The sequence below is a fragment of the Glandiceps talaboti genome, chromosome 15 (assembly GCF_964340395.1).
Source record: "Glandiceps talaboti chromosome 15, keGlaTala1.1, whole genome shotgun sequence".
Classification (NCBI taxonomy): domain Eukaryota; kingdom Metazoa; phylum Hemichordata; class Enteropneusta; family Spengelidae; genus Glandiceps; species Glandiceps talaboti.
Genome location: NC_135563.1, coordinates 10,723,604 through 10,746,007, shown reverse-complemented (window position 1 = coordinate 10,746,007; position 22,404 = coordinate 10,723,604). Strand labels below are relative to the sequence as shown.

The 22,404-nt window shown below is 35.3% G+C and overlaps 1 protein-coding gene across 1 annotated transcript in view; it reads left to right on the top strand.

Moving 5' to 3' along the window:
- The first annotated feature begins 548 nt into the window (after positions 1–548).
- Positions 549–22,404, top strand: part of LOC144446373 (phosphatidylinositide phosphatase SAC2-like) — a 46,559-nt gene continuing 24,703 nt past the window's right edge. The window contains exons 1-3 of the mRNA XM_078136119.1: positions 549–672; positions 836–916; positions 16,315–16,451. Of these exons, the coding sequence (XP_077992245.1) occupies positions 576–672; positions 836–916; positions 16,315–16,451 (315 nt within the window). The 5' untranslated portion in view covers positions 549–575. The remainder of the gene's footprint in view (positions 673–835; positions 917–16,314; positions 16,452–22,404) is intronic.

Sequence of the window (22,404 nt, the reverse complement as noted above, 5' to 3'; positions counted from 1 at the left end):
TTATGCAACGCCTCTAATATAAGATCATAACATTGGGCAAATCTGGCTAGGAAGTTGTTGGTGGGTCATAGGGACAAGGCATTATTGGAAATAAAATATATTGTTAGGTGGTTCCTTCTTTGTTCCAACAGCTCAGGCATAGCTGTAATAATTGTAGTGTTAGTTTTTATTTTTATTTGTTATTTTTGTATTTGTTTCAAATTGTGCTCCGAAAATTGAGATTATTTGCCAAGTAATTTAGTCAATTACACGTATCTGGTCAGAAAAATGTTGTTAAGATTAAACGTACGCAGTCCAATAAAGTGAAAGATAGCTGATATTTCAGGTTAAACTTTCTATGAGCTAAATCCTAAAACACTACACTGTCATCTGTAAATCTCTGGGAAATCAATGTATGAAATCCTACCTACTTGCATCTGGTTAGAGCGTCCTCTGTGTTCACTATTTTACAGTCCTTCGTTTTTCCTTTTCGGCTGCTGAATTATGGGAACGTAATAGTGAAGATGGCGGATCAGGTTGAAGGATGACCAACCAGACGACGAGTCGTCAACCGAAATTTTGCCGGCAGACTAGAAATGGAATTATTCCAGGCGCACGACCATTACATAGTTCAAGATGGAGAACACAGTTTGTGGTGTAGTAGATTCGATGGACGTTTAACGCCTAAATGTGGTTAGTGATAGTATTTTTGAAGTTCAGCTCTGTCAAGTGCGCTTGCTGCTCGATCACAGGCCTGTCACAGTATTGATTTTCGTATGTTGTCGATTCTTTACTACTACTACTACTAGCTTGTACAACATATTCATAGGACATTTTGTATGTGGGATATTTGTAGGTTCGGATCTCTGCTCGGCCTGGAATCCCGTCTGTCTTGGACAAATTGAAGGTGTCATCGGCAAGATACAGATTCATCCAGGTATGTTGTAAACTGTCTTATATTTGATGCGAAGGGGCGTAACGTCCAACTATACGTATGATGTACTACAACTTGAGAACTCCCACGTTTATTAGTATTACTCTGGTGTTATTGCAGTCATGCTTAGACGGAGTAGGTTGTATCATTGTACGTACGTTGTATCATGTACGTACATCATTGTATCTCAATACCCATACTATAGGGACATTGTCAGAACCGAGTCTCAACTTACTCCGTCAGGCAGGACAATATGCAATGTTTTTATATTGATGAACGTGATGGAATCTATAATGCCGAACTGGGGAATTTTTCAAGTCAGTTGATTCAACTGATTTGTGGTTAACCAGCAGAAAATAGAAAGAACTATTTAAGTCAGTTGAGTTACAGAAACGAGCATCCTTACTTTTCATTCTCAAGTTTACAATTTGTATAAATATTGGTCATACTGTTATTAATATTATAAACATATTGCTAACTTTTGAATTGCAAAGATGATATCTCCAATATTATTGGAAGATTGGTCGTAAATTTACTGCATTATTTTAAAATTATTTCCTAATGTCTATTGCAGTTATTCAAATTTATGAAAAAATATCTTTAAAAAATACTACAAAGGAACATATGCTTCACATCACACGGGATATACATATTTTATTAGGTAAAAACTGACATATGGCATAACCACAACTCAAATAGAGACCAATTGCTTCATATGAGAAGCGATCGACAGGCATCATTGACAGCGACAAAGCTCACAAATTTCATGTAGAGCCATCACATGATGATAACTCTGCTGATATTTTTCTAATCTATTTGGCCAAAATGGAAATTACTCCCCACCCACCCCCACGCCCGGAAGAAACTTCCGCATAGTGTGATACTGATAGATATGGCATAACCACAACATATAGACCAAAGTCAAATCACTTCCTATGAGTATAGCGCTTAACAGGTATCATTGACAGTGATGAATCCACTAATTTCATGTAGAATTGTTTTGTGAACATGACTGCTTTTAAATACCAAGCACCAAAAGTCTACATGAGTTGAAAAAGTGTGTGTGTGTGTGTGTGTGTGTGTGGGGGGGGGGGGTTAGGTGTCAAAACTGCAGACATTATGTATATGCCCTTCATATGTGAGTAACCCCCACCTCCATCCTCTCGATTCTGTCATACCATTTTCACAACATTGAGTAAAGTATAAAAATATAAAATAAAAATGACAAACTATATTTTATCATGGTTTTGGTAACTTCAAGTTCAATTTTAAAGTGTAATCAGATTTTTTATTAGACTGTAAGATACAGACATTCAAGCCACACTATCAGCCAGCACTCATCGTGATTAAGAACTGAAGCCTGATAGGGCTGAACAACAGGACTTATCTTAATACAGTGTAATTTTTTATAATAACAGTTTTTTTTACAAAACCAGCAGTCTTTAAGTGAAAGTAAAAGTTATGTAACAGTAATTATTTGTACCGATGTGTTCATATACAAATGGTATTTGCACTGCAGTGCAATACTGAAAGCAGAAAACATTATTGCATACATGTATGTGCATAAATTATATGCAAAGGAATGCACAATTGTTCCTTGTACATGAAATCATATGATCGCACAGTGTGATTTTTCATGGAAATTTGCTGCTTTGGATGACATATGTCATGATAACAAGTAGAAATAACAGAACCACATGCTACATGATTGCCAGTGTGGGTACTCAGGGATATTTGCACTCATGGTTGCAGTCTCTACTCTCAAGAAAATACAATTGCAGCAAACACTGCAGGCACTTGTGTGAATACCCCAAGTACACCACACTTGTACTCACGGATCATGGGGTTCTGTCATATGGCTCTTTCCTTAAATTATAGACTTTATTGTCTTTGCTCATGTGCAGTTGCTTAAGTTGTGGTGCCAGATAGCCAGTATTGTGATTTTCAGTGGTTACATGTATGGCGCCAATATCATGATTTTTACAGTGCCATTGTTTAACTGTCAAATCATATCATCAAGTACTTAAACAGGTCAGGTGTTGGATTGGTCCACATTTTTTAGTGTTCTTGGTTGCCATAAACCGTCTTTATGATTCTGAAAGTAACGTTTTAGTTTCAATCAGATTGGTTTCTTTGCATAAAGGCAGGATATGATTATATCAGGACATTTCCAGAGGTTATATATATACACGTATGTTTGCAAGGATTCTTGCATGTGATCATCTATCAAGGTTTTACAAGGTCATTCATTCCCCATTTGTCTTCGATCACCTTATCTCCAGAAAACCTATCTATCATTTGGAATACACCTACATATCATTGTTCTGTGTAAATATACCAAAGTTGACAAAATGATTTAAAACATATATCCATAATTTGGTGTCCCCTAGAAACCATTATAAATTGTTTATGTCATGATAACAAATATAGGTGAAGTCTAGATTTTGTGTGGATATGTCTTTAAATGTTTGCAACTTACAGAAATATAAATACTATCTGTTTGTTTTCAAATATTATAGTGTTTGATCAAGTGTAATGTTTATATTGAATGTTTGCATTACCAGTGAAATGGAATAACTCACAAATATGAGTGATGTGTACAGTATGTATCATATGCTGTATTTACCTGGGGCGCTATAGTCTAGAGTCCAGTCAATGTCATGTGGGGATATTCTCTACTGGCTAACATTTTGCTAACGGTCTTTTACTTAATGAAGCTTTAGCCAGAAAGCAGGTGCAAATACTTACTGGGTTTATATTTTTTCTCGTTGTGAGATGACGTCAGTAGTGTTACAATTGATTAGCACCAACTCAGAGGGACCTGGGTTGAGCTGTGCAGTTTTTAACATGATTACAGTATTCAGCAATTGCTGCAGGAAATCGTAATCAAATTCTAGGTTTCAACGTTTGAGTACACAACCGTTAGCGAAATGCTAGGTGGGTAGGCGAAAGGTGACAGCCAGAAATCTCCACACGATCGTGTGACTCTAGGCTAGTAGAAGAGCTTTTCACTATGCATTATATGTACAACATGTATCACATAACGGTAGGTATTGGTACAGCTCTTCATAGCCTTTTAATATACATTCAGGATTTACAAGAGTCAACTATAATCACTACTATGTAATCCTAGTGTCATTTCCATTTGTGTTGATTTTACATGTAACATTCCCTAACTTGACACCCAGCAGCAAAAGGTCATTTCAGATCAGTCACTTTCTAAGATCAGCTAACTTATAGTATACCGAAGACATCTTATATTCTGAATGTTATGATAGTAGAATATAAAACACGAAGTCATGATAAGTTACTGTTGAAGTGAAAGATTTATAGATGTGTTGGCAGGCTGTGGGAGTTACTCTGTCTGAGTAAAGACATAAAATACTTGGAGTAATATTGATAATTTAAAACATTCAATGATTAACATCAATTTTTGCGTTGATAATGACAGTCAACATTTTCCCCCACCACACAGTTATTAACTGTGTGCTGGGGAAAAAGTAGACTGAATGTTTTAAAAAATATCTATTTTACTCCAAGACTCGCTCATGAGTGAGTCTATTTTCTGGGAAATCAGCTAAAGCCTGCCAACATACATGTATGTACACTGTCTTAGGAATCTATATTCCAGGAAATCAGCTGACAGCCATATACACTAGTTATCCAAGGAAGATATTACAGGAAACTCTTTCTAAAGAGCACCAGGTATACCATAAATACATTTAGCAAAGAAATGTCACTAAAAACTTGTCTGGAAGTAAATATCTTCTTATATAAACTAGTCAAAATTGTAGTTTTCAAATGTCAAATTCTTGGCCACATAATTAAAACCATGTACATTTCCTAGCAACCATGCATGTTTGTCTAATCTAAGCATACTTAGACATGATGCAGTTGTCACATCCTCACAGTGCACAGACTATGTACAGGATATTGTACCTGTGAAAATTGTCATTTGTTTATAGACAGGTCAGTGCACTTGATTCACTCTACCTGTATTGATGACTCATACAACTTTAATATATTACAACCAGTATCTCATGCCATTTTAGTCTTTATCCTGTCATTCTGTCTACTGAAATCTTGTCATCATTTGACCAATTGTAGTGTGTTCAACTTCCAATTTACAACATTTATGTCTTTCCCACTTAAAATCTATCCATCATTTGATTGGTAATGTGTTCTGATTTAAAGATGTTTGTCTTTCACTTTGTCCACTGAAATCTTATATCGTAAGATAGTTCACATTATTAGTATATATGTACCAGTGATTACTTGTACTGGTGTTGATGCATATTATTAGTGGTTCTAGCAGTGCAGTGCAATACCGAAAAACATTATTGCATACCTGCATGCAAATGATATGCAAATGAGGGCACTATGATTCCTTACACACAAAAAATCATGTGATTGCACCTGTGAATTTTACAGAAATTTACCATTTCAGATAAACATTTGTACTAATAACAGAACCCCATGCCATGTGGGTTCCAGTGTGGGTACTCAGGGGTATTTGCATGTATGCTTGCAGTGTTTTCTGCTGCACTTTCACTAGCTATGAATGATCGTGAAGTACGATTGCCGAGAACACTGCAAGCATTCATGCAAATATCCTAAGTACGCCATACTTACAATCACATGTCATGGAGTTCTGTCACAGTATCCCCAACTATATTCTTTGATGATGATAAAATTGATATTATGTTTCTATGATTGTAGTAGTAGTGCTATCATTAACTTTTGCACAACATGGCATGACATGGATAATTTACAAATAGATGCTACGACTGAATTCAAACCTTTACGTTTAAAGGCCAGGAATTCTAGCTCAGGCTCTCGCGTTAGTATTTTTTCACGAGAACATCAGCTGTTAATTGATGGATGTATCTGAGTGGCTAGACTCTATTAGTAGAGATATGACTATTTTCTAGCTTCTCTCCTATTCTTTGGAGAGTACATACTTGTCCAAAGTGAATAGGATTTCGTTCTCTGTTATTTGTAGGTAAATAAAGATTCATTCATTCGTTCATTCATTCATTCATTCATTCATTCATTCATTCATTCATTTATTCATTTATTCATTCATTCGTCCGTCCATCCATCCATCCATCCATCCATTCATCCATCCATCCGTTCTTTCATATATTCATTCATTCATTTGTCCATCCATCCATCCATTCATTCATTCATTCGTTCAATTGTCCGTGTGTCCGTCCGTCCGTCCGTCCATCTGCCCGTCTGTCCATTCATTCATTCATTCATCCATCCATCCATCCATTCATTCATTCATTCATTCATTCATTCATTCATTCATTAATTTGTTCATAAATCCAAATTTTATCTGTAGAAATTAGAAAACAGCTTTTTTCTACAAGAGTGAATTCCAGTCATAGTGTTCAGCTGCCTGAAGGACATGCTTCTAAGTTTAGTCAGCCTTAGTACAAGAAGACAGAGATCACGTCAACAAAATGAGATAATACAACACATGAAATGACATCATCCATCAGCTTCCAGAAGATTGATTTTGTAAAGTTACAGCAAAGAACAAAGATCACAAAAGATGTATACATAGAACTCTTACGATTAAAAGATATATCGGTGAAAGGTCTTACGGCATTGACTATTATTTATTGTTCGTGGAAGGAGAGAATCAGAACTATTTATTTGTAGTTAGAGTCACAATAGGGTATATTTTCATAAACAGTTTGACTGGATTTTTGTCTGTTGTTACCAGCTTACATATATTTAGAAAATCACATAAGTCATATAGTTTTTAATTACATATGTCTATTTTATATAACATTTTTATAATTTCTCCCCTGACATTGTTGGCACTCACAGCTCACTGCTTTCATTTAATTTTAATCCGCTTTATATATCTTGTGAATTCTACCATAAGTAAAAAACCTTTATTCAAAGCAGATAGAGACTGATGGGGGGGGGGGGGGGGGGGGGGGGGGGGCTTTATATCAAACAATCGAAAACTAAAAGGGCATGTACTGTAAACAGTTGTCAGCTTAGGTGGCCTTTATTTTTAAGAAATTTATGACTAAAGGCCCTTTAACTTATAGTACAGTCTTTACACAAAATGTGTTGAAATCAGAAATGTTTGGATATTTAAATGCCAAGTTTTCAATTAGGATGAAAACTTATATGTAGGAAAAACATTAGCTAAAGGAAAAATTGCCCATGAACAAAAGAATGATTCTATGTTTATCTAATGTAGTACACTTCTGGCGATGCCGATGAGATGTCAACGAAAATTTGGGATTTACTTGCAAGAATATTTTGACTCTGAGTGTGAGTAGAAATGTTCATTATTAAGTATGAACTCAGAGTCCATGAACATTTATTCTCGTATCTAATCCTTATTACGCCACTGATAAGATAGCACTAATGCAAGGACCTGGGACTGAAACATGGGTCTTTAACTCTTGGACCTCTAAAACTTTTGCGACAATGAAAGGGCCTTTACCTAAAATATTTGAAGAATAACGAGCTTATACAATAAACACTTAAAGACTAAAGGGATTTTACATCAAATTTGTTGTAGACAAGCACACAAAATAATTTATGGTTGAAAAATTTGAAATATTTTAAGTATTACTTTTTGGATGAAGAGAAATGTTCATACAATAAAATTTGTGGTATTCCTGTGAGCAGGCTGTGTGTTGACATTTTACAACAACAGAGATAGCATTCTGTTCCTATGAAAAACTGTTTCCAACTAATTGTAGCAGAGTGTGATGGAAGAGATATTTATGAAATTGATATAAGCAGAATTGAGTGTTAGTAATGAAGAGAAATATCTACATATCTACATGACTGTACGTTTGCGTCATGCCTAAACCTTAGTGATAGTAATATCCCTCTCTATAACAGCATGTAGTTATGTTTAGTTGTTGAGTATACTACATATGAAATACTGATTTACAATCTCAAAAGTTGGCTGTCAATATTTTTGACCTGTCAAAGAGTCAGAAGAATCAATTTTAGCGCATTTATAAATCTGAATATTAGGTTCAGTACTTGTGCAGTGTCAGTCTTTGTCTGTCTGTCTGTCTGTCTGTCTGTCTGTCTGTCTGTCTGTCTGTCTGTCTGTCTGTCTGTCTGTCTGTCTGTCTGTCTGTCTGTCTGTCTCATTTGCCTGCCTGCCTGCTGCCCACCCACCCAGTATGTGTGTTTGTGTGTCTGTGTGTCTGTCTGTCTGTCTGTCTGTCTGTCTGTGTGTCTGTCTGTGTGTCTGTCTGTCTGTCTGTCTGTCTGTCTGTCTGTCTGTCTGTCTGCCTGCGTGTCTGCGTCTCTGTGGAAGCTACATAAGTCAAAAACTGCTGACAAGGACTATGCAACAATGGCATTTTGTGTGTATGTTACAGTGACTATCTACTAATAGTACATACAGATGTTCATTTAGTTGTATAATATATACAATAACAGCGATAGTATAGTAACTGCAAACTGTGTCCCTGATAATCTAAATCTAAAATTCATTCATTCATTAGAATCACTAGTTATATAACACCATTGACAACAGGAAATACACCCAACCATTTTTAATTTTAATTTTTATACCTTAGCTAAAATTAGATATTGAGGAATGCATCATGATTTACAGTATATCAGGTGCGTGCAAGGAAAGAGATAACTCACACAAGGTGACTGAGTGTTATTAACATATCATGCTATTCATCATGATAGAGGTCTGTGAGGAGACAACCTTGACAAACCTTTGTGTCAGGTTTGAATGGATTTGTCATGTCATTGTGGTATTGTTTGGAGGTGTAATTTTATCACATGGTCACCAAGCATCGGAAATGAAGATTGACGGGTATAATAATTTACTTATTAAAATGAGAAAACCTGTGTGAATTGAATAGAATCTGTATGGCATGTACTTTTATTTGTATACATCTTGATTTGAGGACAATCATGATGTAGGCATACATTTGCTGAATAGACTGTTAGTCCTGTGGTTTTCTCCCCTTTGTTGCGTACTTTGAAGTACTTTCGGATAGAGATATTTTGATGCTGATAAATAAATCATTGCGTGATCAAGGTCCATAGTTGACAAAACGGGAATGTTGCATTCATTGCTAATAAACTGTTCAAAAAGTGAATATTGTTTTAATGTCCTATTCTTGAAATCATAAACAATTCTCAAATAGTTTGAATCACAGATTATTTGTAATAATTTGTGATATCATCCCATGAAAGCAATGTTTGTGGTATGTCATAATGATAAATGTATGAGGCAGTTATTTTTGCTGTCTGTATATACATCATGCACATATCAGTGGAATGCACACACATTCTATTTTTGTTGTTGCCGGGTGTGTATTTGCTAGGACACCGTTGCACATAACTGCATAATATAATAATGGGGAAGGTGACTCTGAACACCGTCAATATTATATCAAGCAAGTGTATGATATTTCTTTTACCAGATAACCAACAATGAGTTGTTAGATCAAGTTTTTAGTTAGCGGAAGTATCTCCCATGGCTGGTTTGAACTTGATTATTTTGTGTGGGATTATTTAATAGTGCCAGTTAGCCACAATTTTGTTTTGTCAAGGTTATCGACCCTGGTATCAGGGTTAGATTTTGTAAGGAAGCAATGGATTCCAGGCTATCATTAGATAAAATTCAAAATAAAAGTCAATGGATCACCAAAGTATCAAAAGTATCATCATTACATGGTATGACAGACACACCACATTTTAACATGAAATATTCATCCCTGCGTCATCTTCCAATCTGGATGACCACAATGATACCTTATGTATGTGTACATGTATCAGAATTCAAATTTCATAAGGTTTTATAGGAGATTTGGATATTAGTAAAATCCCATGAACCTGTACGAGCACTGATGGCAACAGAAATTTGAATTTTTGCATGCAAAATACCGGCTTTCCTGGGTAAACGGAGAATAATAGGATGATCGGAAAGATAAAAATACAAAATAATGTACATGTGTAACACATACTGTTTTCAATCAATGTCAGTAATAAGAAAGTTGTAATAAAGTGAATCTTGCATATTGATATATTTTACATATCAAACCTAGCCACAGATATTATCACCTGGAAATTTTCACTGAAGACTTAAAGTGACCATATGGATAAGGATTGGGTATTTATTTTGGACTTTTAATATATAAAACAATTAAATTATTATGGTTTTGTACTTACGAAATCAGTGTGAAACAGCATAGACCAGTCTGTGTTTGTAACTCAATACATTGCAAAAAGCTAAAATATGTGTAAAAAGTTTGTTATTGTATGTACAATAACAAACAGTTTACACATTTACATTGTCGCAAACCATGGCTTGTTTTACAGCATTGTTCTTAATGCGCAAATAAAAATAAAATAAAAAAATAACAGCTCTGGTTTGTGAGAATGCACATTTATTAATGTTTTCCAATTTATTGAGTTACCAACAGGGATTTGGCATATGTTGTTTCACATTGTAGGAAGCCATGATAAAATTATTTTATAAATTAAAAATCCAAAATAAATACCCCAATCCTCATCCATATGGTAATTTTAATATGCTAGGACACCCCCCCCCCCCCCCCCCCCCCCAAGAATAGGTAGTGACGAAAATACCTTCTTGTACACGAACACAATGTACCTGGTAACCAGTCTGGTGAAAATTAATCTCCGAGCACTAGCTGAAGACTGAAAATTGTGCAGAATTTTCTAATAACGAAAATATGTAGGTTTATGTTACCACAGTAACTGTCTTAGACATGAAAATAACCTGGTTCAATATGAGAAATCTGGAAAAAATGTGGCATGCAGTTAACTAATGTGACAGGTTAGCATTTTCTACCCCAGTTGGATTTATTCTTTGAAACAGTGAAATATAAGTATTTGATTCAAAATTCTTGAAAAGAGCCCGCTGAGGCGCTATCATAAATAACTACATGTAGTCAAAGATTCAAGCTGTTTTTGTACTCCTTAACTGCTGAAAAGGTAAATATCACAGTTTTTTCAACCATAAAGAATATGCTTGTGGAGATAGAAAATTAACAAAATCAAAATATTTCATTGGATAAATTTCTAAGGACAAGGTCATTTATAGCAGGTCAGTTATACTGCACTTGACCTAGATTGAAGAAAATTAACAAAAAAAAGGATGAAAATATAGTAAAAATGATTGGTAGCATTTATATGTAATTATGAGTAACCGAAAACCATAATGACATATGAAGGAATTTATAATATGAGTATGGCGTATATTATGTATACGTAAATGGAGTAATTTGACCACTTGAATGGCAGTCACCTATCTGAACACAGCAAGTAGTTACCAAGACAGCCTCTGAATGTAATCAAATGCAATTGAGGCCAAGACTCAGTGTGTCCTTATGACGTATTGAGTGGAGCCTGATAGACTTTCTATAAATGTTCTATAAATTACAAAGAGCCGAGTCTAAATGGATCAATAGTTACATCACCACACTGAGGCCAAGTGCAGTGGGTTTTTTGCACAAAGGTTGTATCACTTGAGTAACAGTCAGAGATGGTAAAAATTTAGTTCAAATGTATAGTTTAACATGCATGTATACCTTTATTTTGGTTTTAAACACTTTGACTGTGAAACTTGGTAGTTTACTTATTTGTTATCCATATAATAAAAACACTGAAATAAATTTAAATGGATTTTCAGCCCCCAAGAAGGAGCTTAAGAGATACCAGGCATCTGTCTGTCTGTCTGTCTGTCTGTCTGTCTGTCTGTGTGTGTGTGTGTGTGTGTGTGTGTGTGTGTGTGTGTGTGTGTGTGTGTGTGTATGTGTGTGTGTGTGTGTCTGTCTGTGTGTCTGTGTGTGTGTGTCTGTCTGTGTGTCTGTCTGTCTGTCTGTCTGTCTGTCTGTCTGTCTGTCTGCCTGTCTGTCTACCTGCCTGCCTGCCTGTCTGTCTGTCTGTCTGTCTACCTGCCTGCCTGTCTGTCTGTCTGTCTGTCTGTCTGTCTGTCTGTCTGTCTGTCTGTCTGTCTGTCCGTCCGTCCGTCCGTCCGTCCGTCCGTCCGTCCGTCCGTCCGTCCGTCCGTCTGTCTGTCTGTCTGTCTGTCTGTCTGTCTGTCTCATCAATATCTAAAAAACTCCTGGCTTTTTTGAACTTTGTTCACCATCCTCTTTTGATAAATTCAATAAGGACATAAAGACACATCTGTTTGCAAGAGCTTTCTAACTTTAACATTGATTTACTATTTCTCCAGTTCAGCACCATAAAACATTATGTTGTATTGGATTTTGGCACCATATAAATTCTTTTGATTTGAAAATTGAAATTGAATCCATTGATTAGTGGTATAACACATACACCTACATGTATGCTATAGACACCGAGCCACCCCCTTATTCAACCACCAACTAGGACAGTGTGTCTGAGCATGTAATAACACATACATGTGTACACACCTCACCACCATAAAACAGTGCCCGTCAAAATTAAAATATGAGGTCGGAATATCAAAGAAAGTCTGAATATATATCAAATATACTGGTATTATTTATAGATTTGACAAGTAATACCACATATGCAATGTGTGCATACCACCATCATCTTTCCCGGTTGTATGAGGGTAATGAATATATTCCGGTGTAAATTATACAGCTTGGTTTGTCATGTATTGTTGTAAATTGGGTATGCTGTAAAATATGGTAGAACCTCACTAAGGTGACGGAGCACATGCAACAATATGATCTAGTAGCTTAAAAGCAAAAAGCACTTACAAAAAAAAAAAGATTCTGAAATATATATATTTTTAGTAGCTTAAAGGCAAAATCTATTTTAGTACTAAAATTAAAGAAATAATATTGTAATACCTGAAATGTTAACACCCTAGTTTAAAAAGCTTAAATTTAAAAGCTCTAGTTTAAAAACTAAAATGCAAACCCCAATTTAATATATAAAATTTTGTAACTACTATTTTAGTATCTAAGAATGTAAAAAAACCTATTTTGGTAATTTTTGTAATTTTCCTGACTGACTGATCAGTTTACTATGGGTTTCACCATCTCCACCATATGGCACCCTGGTAGTGTAAGTCCTCAATGCAGTGGTTACATGATGTAAATACTAATGAGGCAACAAACACCCCTGACATATTTATTGTAGCAAGCGGATGATTAAATGTCTTGAACACTAGAAATTTGACGTGTTGATAATTGACTTTGCTATTAGCTAACAGCTTTCTGTTTTATTTGTGTCACAGTCTGTCATACTGATACTCTGAACAACTTAAAAAGAGATATGTTACACTTATTTTAGACAGCTACTAGACGTTAGTCTTAAAGTGACCATATGGATGACAAATTAGTACTCATTTTGAATTTTTATTTCATGAAAGAACTTTACTGTGTTTTCCTACTTGAAAAATCAATGTTAAACAACATAGACTGAGTCTTTGTGTGTAACTCAATAAATCGCAGAAAGCTAAAAAATTAGTAAAAAGTTGGTTGTTTCTCTACGTTAACGAATATTTATACATTTCTTAATTTTTTGCAATTAATTCAGTTTAATACAAACAAGGACTTGGTAAATGTTGTTTGATATTATTTTCACAAGAGGAAAAACATAAAAGAATCATTTGATCGATATTAAAAATTTACCCGATTCTCATCCATATGGCCTATCCATACACATGATAACAAATAGCTAACAATATTTTATTGAACACAAACAACCTAGAAAATAAAGAGGAACGGGAGAATAGTATAGCCATTGCAATCTCATCTGATTTTGTTTTTATTATCGCACATGGAAATAAATTTATAGCCATAAAAATGATGGATGAATTATTTGAATTGATAATAAATATTCAGATATTAAAATATCATTGTTTAGTGTTTCTTTCTTTCTTTGTTGGTTGATTGAAAGAAACAATTTCATCCGAAATAAAATAATTTTTGGACATTAAAGTCATCAGAATAATTATATGACAGAACCGCACAACACATGAGTGCAAGTGTGGCGTACTTGGGGTATTGCACAAGTGCTTGTAGTGTTCTCTGCGCCTGTACTTTCAGGAGCGCAGAGAGTACCCGAGTACCCACACCGAAACTCATTTAGAATGGAGTTCCGTTATTATTACATATGTTTATCTGAAATGGCAAATTTCCATAAAAATCATACAGCGTGATCACATGATTTCATGTGTAGCGAATGATCGCATCCTCATTTGCATATCATTTGCATGCAGGTATGCAATCATGTTTTCAATAGTGCACTGCAGTGAAAATACCACTAGTATGTGTGAACACCAGTGCAAGTAATCTCTGGTACATACATGTTTGTAATAATTGATAAGATTTGCTTGTCAAATTATTGGTTAACAAGCAAAAGGGTCATGTATTAATTATTCACTCTTATTGTACCTGATACAATTCTAGTAGTGAGGTTAATGACCCAGGTTGTATTTATCTATTTGTAGATTGCCAACTAATTCAGTCTTATGTAATTACATTAATTATAGTAGTTGTTCATTTTATTTCATTCTAATTAATAAAAAGCGGCTATCAATACGATGTATGCGAAAAGGTTCAGGGGCAATATGATCACAAATGAAGGACAGTTTTTGTTGTTTTGGGTCTAAATTTGGGTCTGAGTTTTCTTACCAATCACCATGCAGTAAGAGATAACGAAACACCAGTTTTTGGTGTCTCATTACCACATATTATGGGATAGGGGAACACCAGATTTTAGTGTCTCACTGCCACATATTATGAGATAGGGGAACACCAGTTTTTGGTGTCTCATTACCACATATTATGGGATAGGGGAACACCAGATTTTAGTGTCTCACTGCCACATATTATGGGATAGGGGAACACCAGATTTTAGTGTCTCACTACCACATATTATGGGATAGGGGAACACCAGATTTTAATGTCTCACTACCACACCATAAGAAATAGGGAAACACCAGATTCTGGTGTCTCACTACCACATATTATAAGATAGGGGAACACCAGATTTTAGTGTCTCACTACTACATATTATGGGATAGGGGAACACCAGATTTTAATGTCTCACTACCACACCATAAGAAATAGGGAAACACCAGATTCTGGTGTCTCACTGCCACATATTATGAGATAGGGGAACACCAGATTTTAGTGTCTCACTACCACATATTATGAGATAACGGAACACCAGATTTTAGTGTCTCACTCACATATTATGGGATAACGGAACACCAGATTTTAGTGTCTCACTACCACATATTATGGGATAACGGAACACCAGATTTTAGTGTCTCACTACTACATATTATGGGATAGCGGAACACCAGATTTTAGTGTCTCACTACCACATATTATGAGATAACGGAACACCAGATTTTAGTGTCTCACTATCACATATTATGAGATAACGGAACACCAGATTTTAGTGTCTCACTACCACATATTATGGGATAACGGAACACCAGATTTTAGTGTCTCACTATCACATATTATGGGATAACGGAACACCAGATTTTGGTGTCTCACTACCACATATTATGGGATAACGGAACACCAGATTTTAGTGTCTCACTACCACATATTATGAGATAGCGGAACACCAGATTTTAGTGTCTCACTACCACATATTATGGGATAGCGGAACACCAGATTTTAGTGTCTCACTACTACATATTATGAGATAGGGGAACACCAGATTTTAGTGTCTCACTATCACATATTATGAGATAACGGAACACCAGATTTTAGTGTCTCACTACCACATATTATGGGATAACGGAACACCAGATTTTAGTGTCTCACTATCACATATTATGGGATAACGGAACACCAGATTTTGGTGTCTCACTACCACATATTATGGGATAACGGAACACCAGATTTTAGTGTCTCACTACCACATATTATGAGATAGCGGAACACCAGATTTTAGTGTCTCACTACCACATATTATGGGATAGCGGAACACCAGATTTTAGTGTCTCACTACTACATATTATGAGATAGGGGAACACCAGATTTTGCTGTCTCACTATCACATATTATGAGATAGGGGAACACCAGATTTTAGTGTCTCACTACCACATATTATGGGATAGGGGAACACCAGATTTTAGTGTCTCACTACCACACAGTATGAAAGGGATAGGAGAAAACACCAGATTCTGGTGTCTCACTACCATACCATAAGAAATAGGGAAACACAAGATTCTGGTGTCTCACTGCCACATATTATGGGATAGAGGAACACCTAATTTTGGTTTTTCCATAGACCCTCCACCAGGGTCTATGGTTTGTCACTTATTTATATTACTGAAAATGTACATGTCATTCTTCTGTGCCGCAAAGATTTGACATTTGTATCCAGATATGAATATGAATTCTATGTTAATTTATTCAGTACTTTGTTTGTATTACTACTAGAGTCAGACTGGAAGTTGCTATTAATACGACAGAGAACACATGTTGGATGTTTACCAGATGGAAGTGATGTATTCTGTATCAACAAGATAGCTGTGTTACCATTGACATTAAATGAACCAAGTGATCTAGACATAGAGGTAAGTATGTACATAATGTATATGAATAGTTTACTACTCTGTTGGAAACATGTACGCCTCACTTGGCAGGAACATTCCCAGTGTGTGCATGTACATATTCAGATGAGTGGAAAAGGTTAATATTATGACATGTATTTGTATTCATAAATAAAACTTGTAGTACTCAGCAGATTTCGGTTACTTCCATTTTCCATCTTCTCAATAGGCCTTCTGCAAGTTAGCCTTGGCAGTTTTGCCAGCGCCTTCTGGTGGTAGACGAATACAGGTGGTGATTCGCAACCATTGATTGCGCTATTTCCATGCCAATGAATAATCAATATTAGCAAGGCAGTCGCAAAAACATCCGGTCAGTTGTTTTTTGAGACCACAGTTCTGCAATAATGTGAGGTTTAATTAGTACTCATACTTCTATTTCATGGACCAATGAAATTTGAATTCTATATATTGAGAGGAAATGAGAATATTTCAATATGAAACAAAAATAAACAGTAAAGTTACAGACTGTTCCTCTTTAAACAGACATAAAACACATTCAGACTGTCCCTTTATACAAAAGTAGCCACCAAAACCACAAGTTACAGACTGTGCTCCTTTCAACAAAAGTAACAACTAAAAGTCGTGAAGTTACAGACTGTGCCCCTTTAAAAAGAAATAAATGCCAAAACTCCTGATGTTGCAGACTGTGCACCTTGAAACAGAAATAAACCCCAGAATTCATGTAGTTACAGACTGTGCACCTTTAAACAGAAATAAACACCAGAATTGATATAGTTACAGATTGTTCCCCTTTAAACAGAAATAAACACCAGAATTCATGTAGTTACAGACTGTCCACCTTTAAACAGAAATAAACACCAGAATTCACGTAGTTACAGACTGTCCACCTTTAAACAGAAATAAACACCAGAATTCACGTAGTTACAGACTGTCCACCTTTAAACAGAAATAAACCCCAGAATTCATGTAGTTACAGACTTTGCACCTTATAACCAGAAATAAACCCCAGAATTCATGTAGTTACAGACTTTGCACCTTGAAACAGAAATAAACCCCAGAATTCATGTAGTTACAGACTGTGCACCTTTAAACAGAAATAAACACCAGAATTCATGTAGTTACAGATTGTTCTCCTTTAAACAGAAATAAACACTAAAACTCCTGATGTTGCAGACTGTGCAGGTGTTGGATATCATGTACTGACCTACAAAGTCATCATTATCATTATATAACTATAAATAACAGTAAACCTATTGGGAATGCATATATTGTGTGTAGTGACAAAAGGTTGTAATATTCAGGACTGAAATTACCTTGTAAAAATTCAGTTTCCACCTGAATTGATTCAAAATGGTTCAAAAACTGAATTCTGTACCCACAAGAAAACTGAGCAATGGATTTGAATTGGTTCATTTTTTGCTTTTACTTCGCGTTAGTTTCAAACTGATTTACGGTACTTCGAATCAGTCCCCCCCCCCCACCCCCCCCCACCCCACCGAGATGGTATCACACTGATTCAACTATTCGTCCAAACTGGTTTTAGTGCATGTGAGGATAGGAGAACTGACTTTAAGTTGATTAGATTTTGAACTGATTCCCTTAAAATTCCAGTCATGCACGGCTAATCTTAGAGAAAACAACAAAAACGACTTAAAATATGTATATTGGTTTTGGGTTGACCTAAGGTTAAGATACATTGGATGTTTTACTTTTAGCTTGAATCAATACATGTATATCATTTCCATGGACGAGTGTTTGTCAACTGAGAGACCAGATAACAGAGTCTTGATGTAACTGATACGTAACCTTTGTATAAATTGTAATGAAAAGTATCTGATTGAAGTTGAAAAGCATGTACATGTTTCAAGATCAAGTGTAACTGTCAGTTACAGGTAGTGGTCATGTCTAGCTGTTGAATATATACTGCGAACCTAGATATTTTCACTACTACAACATTTTGTGATTTTACAGTCTTCAGCTAGTTCTCAAAGACTAATTTTCTCTAATTACCAGACTAGTACATTGTGTTCATGTGCAAGAAGGCATTTTAGTCACCACTTATTTTTTATATTTTTTGTTTTCGAGCGGAATTAGCAAAAATAAGTCTTAAGTGAAAATTTCCAGGTTTACAGTTCAACAACTGTGTTGTTTTGTTTTCTATTTGTCCATTAGTTCATAAACATTATAATTATATTGGACACAACTCCAGATACCAAGAAAATGGTTTTTAAAAGGCAGCATTTTCTGCAGACAAGCATAGGGCAGATTCTTCAACGATAGCCGAGGGACTAGTCGTTGGCTTGAATCGACAATACCTAGTGGAATACCTTAGTCTTCTATCAAAAATCTAGTGAGACACCATGCTGATAAAGTTAACAACAGTGCATGGCAGTAGTAATCCATCACTCATTGACATGCGCTTATATTCAGGTACTTAATTCACACACCCCAAAAAAAATTGCTCCTGATATGCATGCAAATAATGTTTACAATCAAACATCGCTTTCCAATCTGAGTGAAAGTCTCTTATGGACGCAATAACATCATCGGTTTATTAATGCTGCAATTGGATTAATATATGCTCTTGGTGTAATTTAAAATTTAGCATGGAATGTTGCGCTAGATACATCCATTTCCTTCAGCGTGGGAATGATTGCCAGACTTGAAAACCAATGACTTGTCTCCTGGCTACTTCAACAATTACTAGAATTAGAATCTGAATATTTTCTCGCTTAGTGTTATGTCACAGTGTGTTCTCTAATTGATAGCCAAATTTTGTTGATGTGAGTCAAAATGAGAAAAAAAAGGGATTTCTTGTGAGTCAACGCATAGTAGATCGTGGAACACCAAATCTTGGTCCGTCATGAGAAATTGTGTGCGTCAAATGGCTTAGAGGACAAACTGGTTATGTGTTGGATGCCATAACTGGTGTTGTATTTATATTATAAATTATTCAAGTGACAGAATTCTCTAAGTAGATGATTCATATTATGATAGTCATAATTACCCTGCTTAGCTGTCATAAATGTAGAAATATGATTTCATGAAATGTGATTTCGTGACATAAGTAATATTACTAAATACATTAAGAAAATGTAGAGTACAATAAAACACACATATTACAGGACTAATGTATTAAGGTTATGACTTGCCTTTCCTTCTGTTATTAGTTTTAAATGAAGTGAAGCAGAATTACTGAATGTTAGTATTGAGTTAACATGTAATTTAATGTGTCTAAGATTAAAAGTTCACTAATCAAGCTAACAGCTAAGTGTATTAGAAAGTCTATTAAAGTAAGAACTGTGAGCTTTTTGCTCAGTTAGGTTGATTTAGACTCTAGGTAACCACCTAATATTGATTATGTATGTTGCCATTCTCCAGTTTAATATTTATAACACACACACACACACACACACACACACACACACACGTGCACACAGGCACACACACACATGCACACACACATGCACATACACACACAAACACACACATACATGCACACACAGGCATACACACACAAACACATACACACAAACACACGCACATACACACACAAACACACAGATATACATACACACATGCACACACACAGTGACACACATACACGCACACACATTTAGTTATGCAGTGATGTAATAGCAAACATTGAAACACGAAACTTAAAAGATGCTTGCATGCATGCATACATACATGTATGGTACATACATGATACACATACATACATACATACATACATACATACATACATACATACATATACATACATAGACACACACACATACATACATACATACATACATGCATACATAGACACACACATACATACATACATACATACATACATACATACATACATACATACATACATACATACATACATACATACATACATACACACACACACACATACATACATACATACATACATATTCATGTGATTGATTGATTATGTAGTTAATTGATTAATAGGTTACTTAATTTAATATTCATTCATTCATTCATTCATTCATTCATTCATTCATTCATTCATTCATTCATTCATTCTATGTCATCAATTTACATGCTGAAAGTAGTTATGCATATGCATGTGTTACTTTGAATTATGAGGGCATGAGTTGATTGTTATTATATTACATTAATGAAATGTTTTTAACATACAGCAATTGTCGAGTATTTGTCCGAATCCAACTTACAACATTCAATGTACAATTATGTGTTCCTGTTTAATAGTCAAGAAGTAAAACTGAAATAAATTGAAACATGGGTTGTGTTTTCTGTTTTAATAGTTAAGACAATTTGACAGTACTAAGTGTAACAGTGTTGTGTGGGCATCAGTTGTGTTTTTACCTGTCTGTCCTTGTTGTGCTTTTAAATCTGACATTAAGAATTCTATAAATGATATTGACTATTTGCCAGCCTGTTAGATAATTGAATGAAAGCAAAACTCAATGTAAACACATATTGTGACATATAGCAATTGATAAAAAGGATGCTTTTTTAAATCTGAAAATCAATGACGTCTGTGTTCTATAGAGTAGAAATATTGATTCATTTCATTTATGGAGTTATATGCCCATGTGCTTTTTTACTTTTTCAAGTTTTTGCTAGAATTGTGAGATATGCAGTCATGTCATTCAACTGTAATCAGGCTTGAAATAAATATATATATTGTGTATGTGTGTGTGTGTGTGTGTGTGAGAAAGAGAGCGTGAGGGAGAGAGAGAGAGAGAGAGAGAGAGAGAGAGAGAGAGAGAGAGAGAGAGAGAGAGAGAGAGAGAGAGAGAGAGAGAGAGAGAGAGAGAGAGAGAGAGAGAGAGAGAGAGAGAGAGAGAGAGAGAGAGAGAGAGAGAGAGAAGAAAGAGAGAGAGAGAGAGAGAGGGGGGGGGGGAAAGAGAACAAGAAAGAGAGAGAAAGCGAGAGGGAGAGATCGATCACTTGTAAGTTGTATTTACACTCAGTGTGCCCTCTAATGATATCCAAAATTTGTTGTTGTGAGTCAGTATGATAAAAACTACCATTTCTTGTGAGTCACCACATAGTAAGAGATAGGGGAACACCAAATTTTGATGCATCCCCAGAAATTGTGTGCGTCAGTGGCACGTCAAATTGGCTTAGAGGGCACACTGTTTACACTACACACATTATTATTAGTTAGTCATACTTTTGATAGAGACTCCTATGTAAATTTTCTATTGCATAAAATTAACCTATTGACCTTGGATGGATTGTGGATTGCAGATAATTTTATTTTATTTTAGACACTTTTATTACATCTCAGTGTATGTGTCATAATCATTTATTCATACTATGATGTATAGATCACTGACAGATAGACAAGGTAACTTGTAACTAGGTACTTGTAATCTGTATGATATATGACTGAGTTTTTGTAGACCAAGGTTATATTGCTGAAATGTCTGACTTCAGCCTTAGGGATAACATGACAGATTAAGCATCATTACACGTAATATAACCTTATTATGAGTTAGTTTTCTATTCATAGAATTTTTTTCAGTGACTAAATTCTCATTTTAACCGTGCCTGACCTTTTCATTTGGGTCAGCAAGGTAAATGACTCTGACACAGACTTGACTAAGTTTTCATCTTAACCTTTCCTGACCTTTCCATTGGGGTCAGCAAGGTAAATAAGGCTGACACAAACTTGATTATTGCTGTGCATTTTTAATCTAATCTCAAACTCAAAGACTGAAAGTCAGTCAGACATTAAATCTCTAATGAGATTTATAGCTAGTTTGATTATCAAGCCCCAAAGGTAATACTTTTGTTAAACAGAGAAATTTGCAATTAGAGTTGTGCTGGATACCTTTAGGAGATACCACCTGGAACAGAGGTCATTACAGGGTAGATAGATAGTTGGAATCAAATAGTGGTTAGCAGGTGCGTTTCCATGTTAGGATGACTTACCCAAGGGGGTTGATATATCATTTTGTGTGTT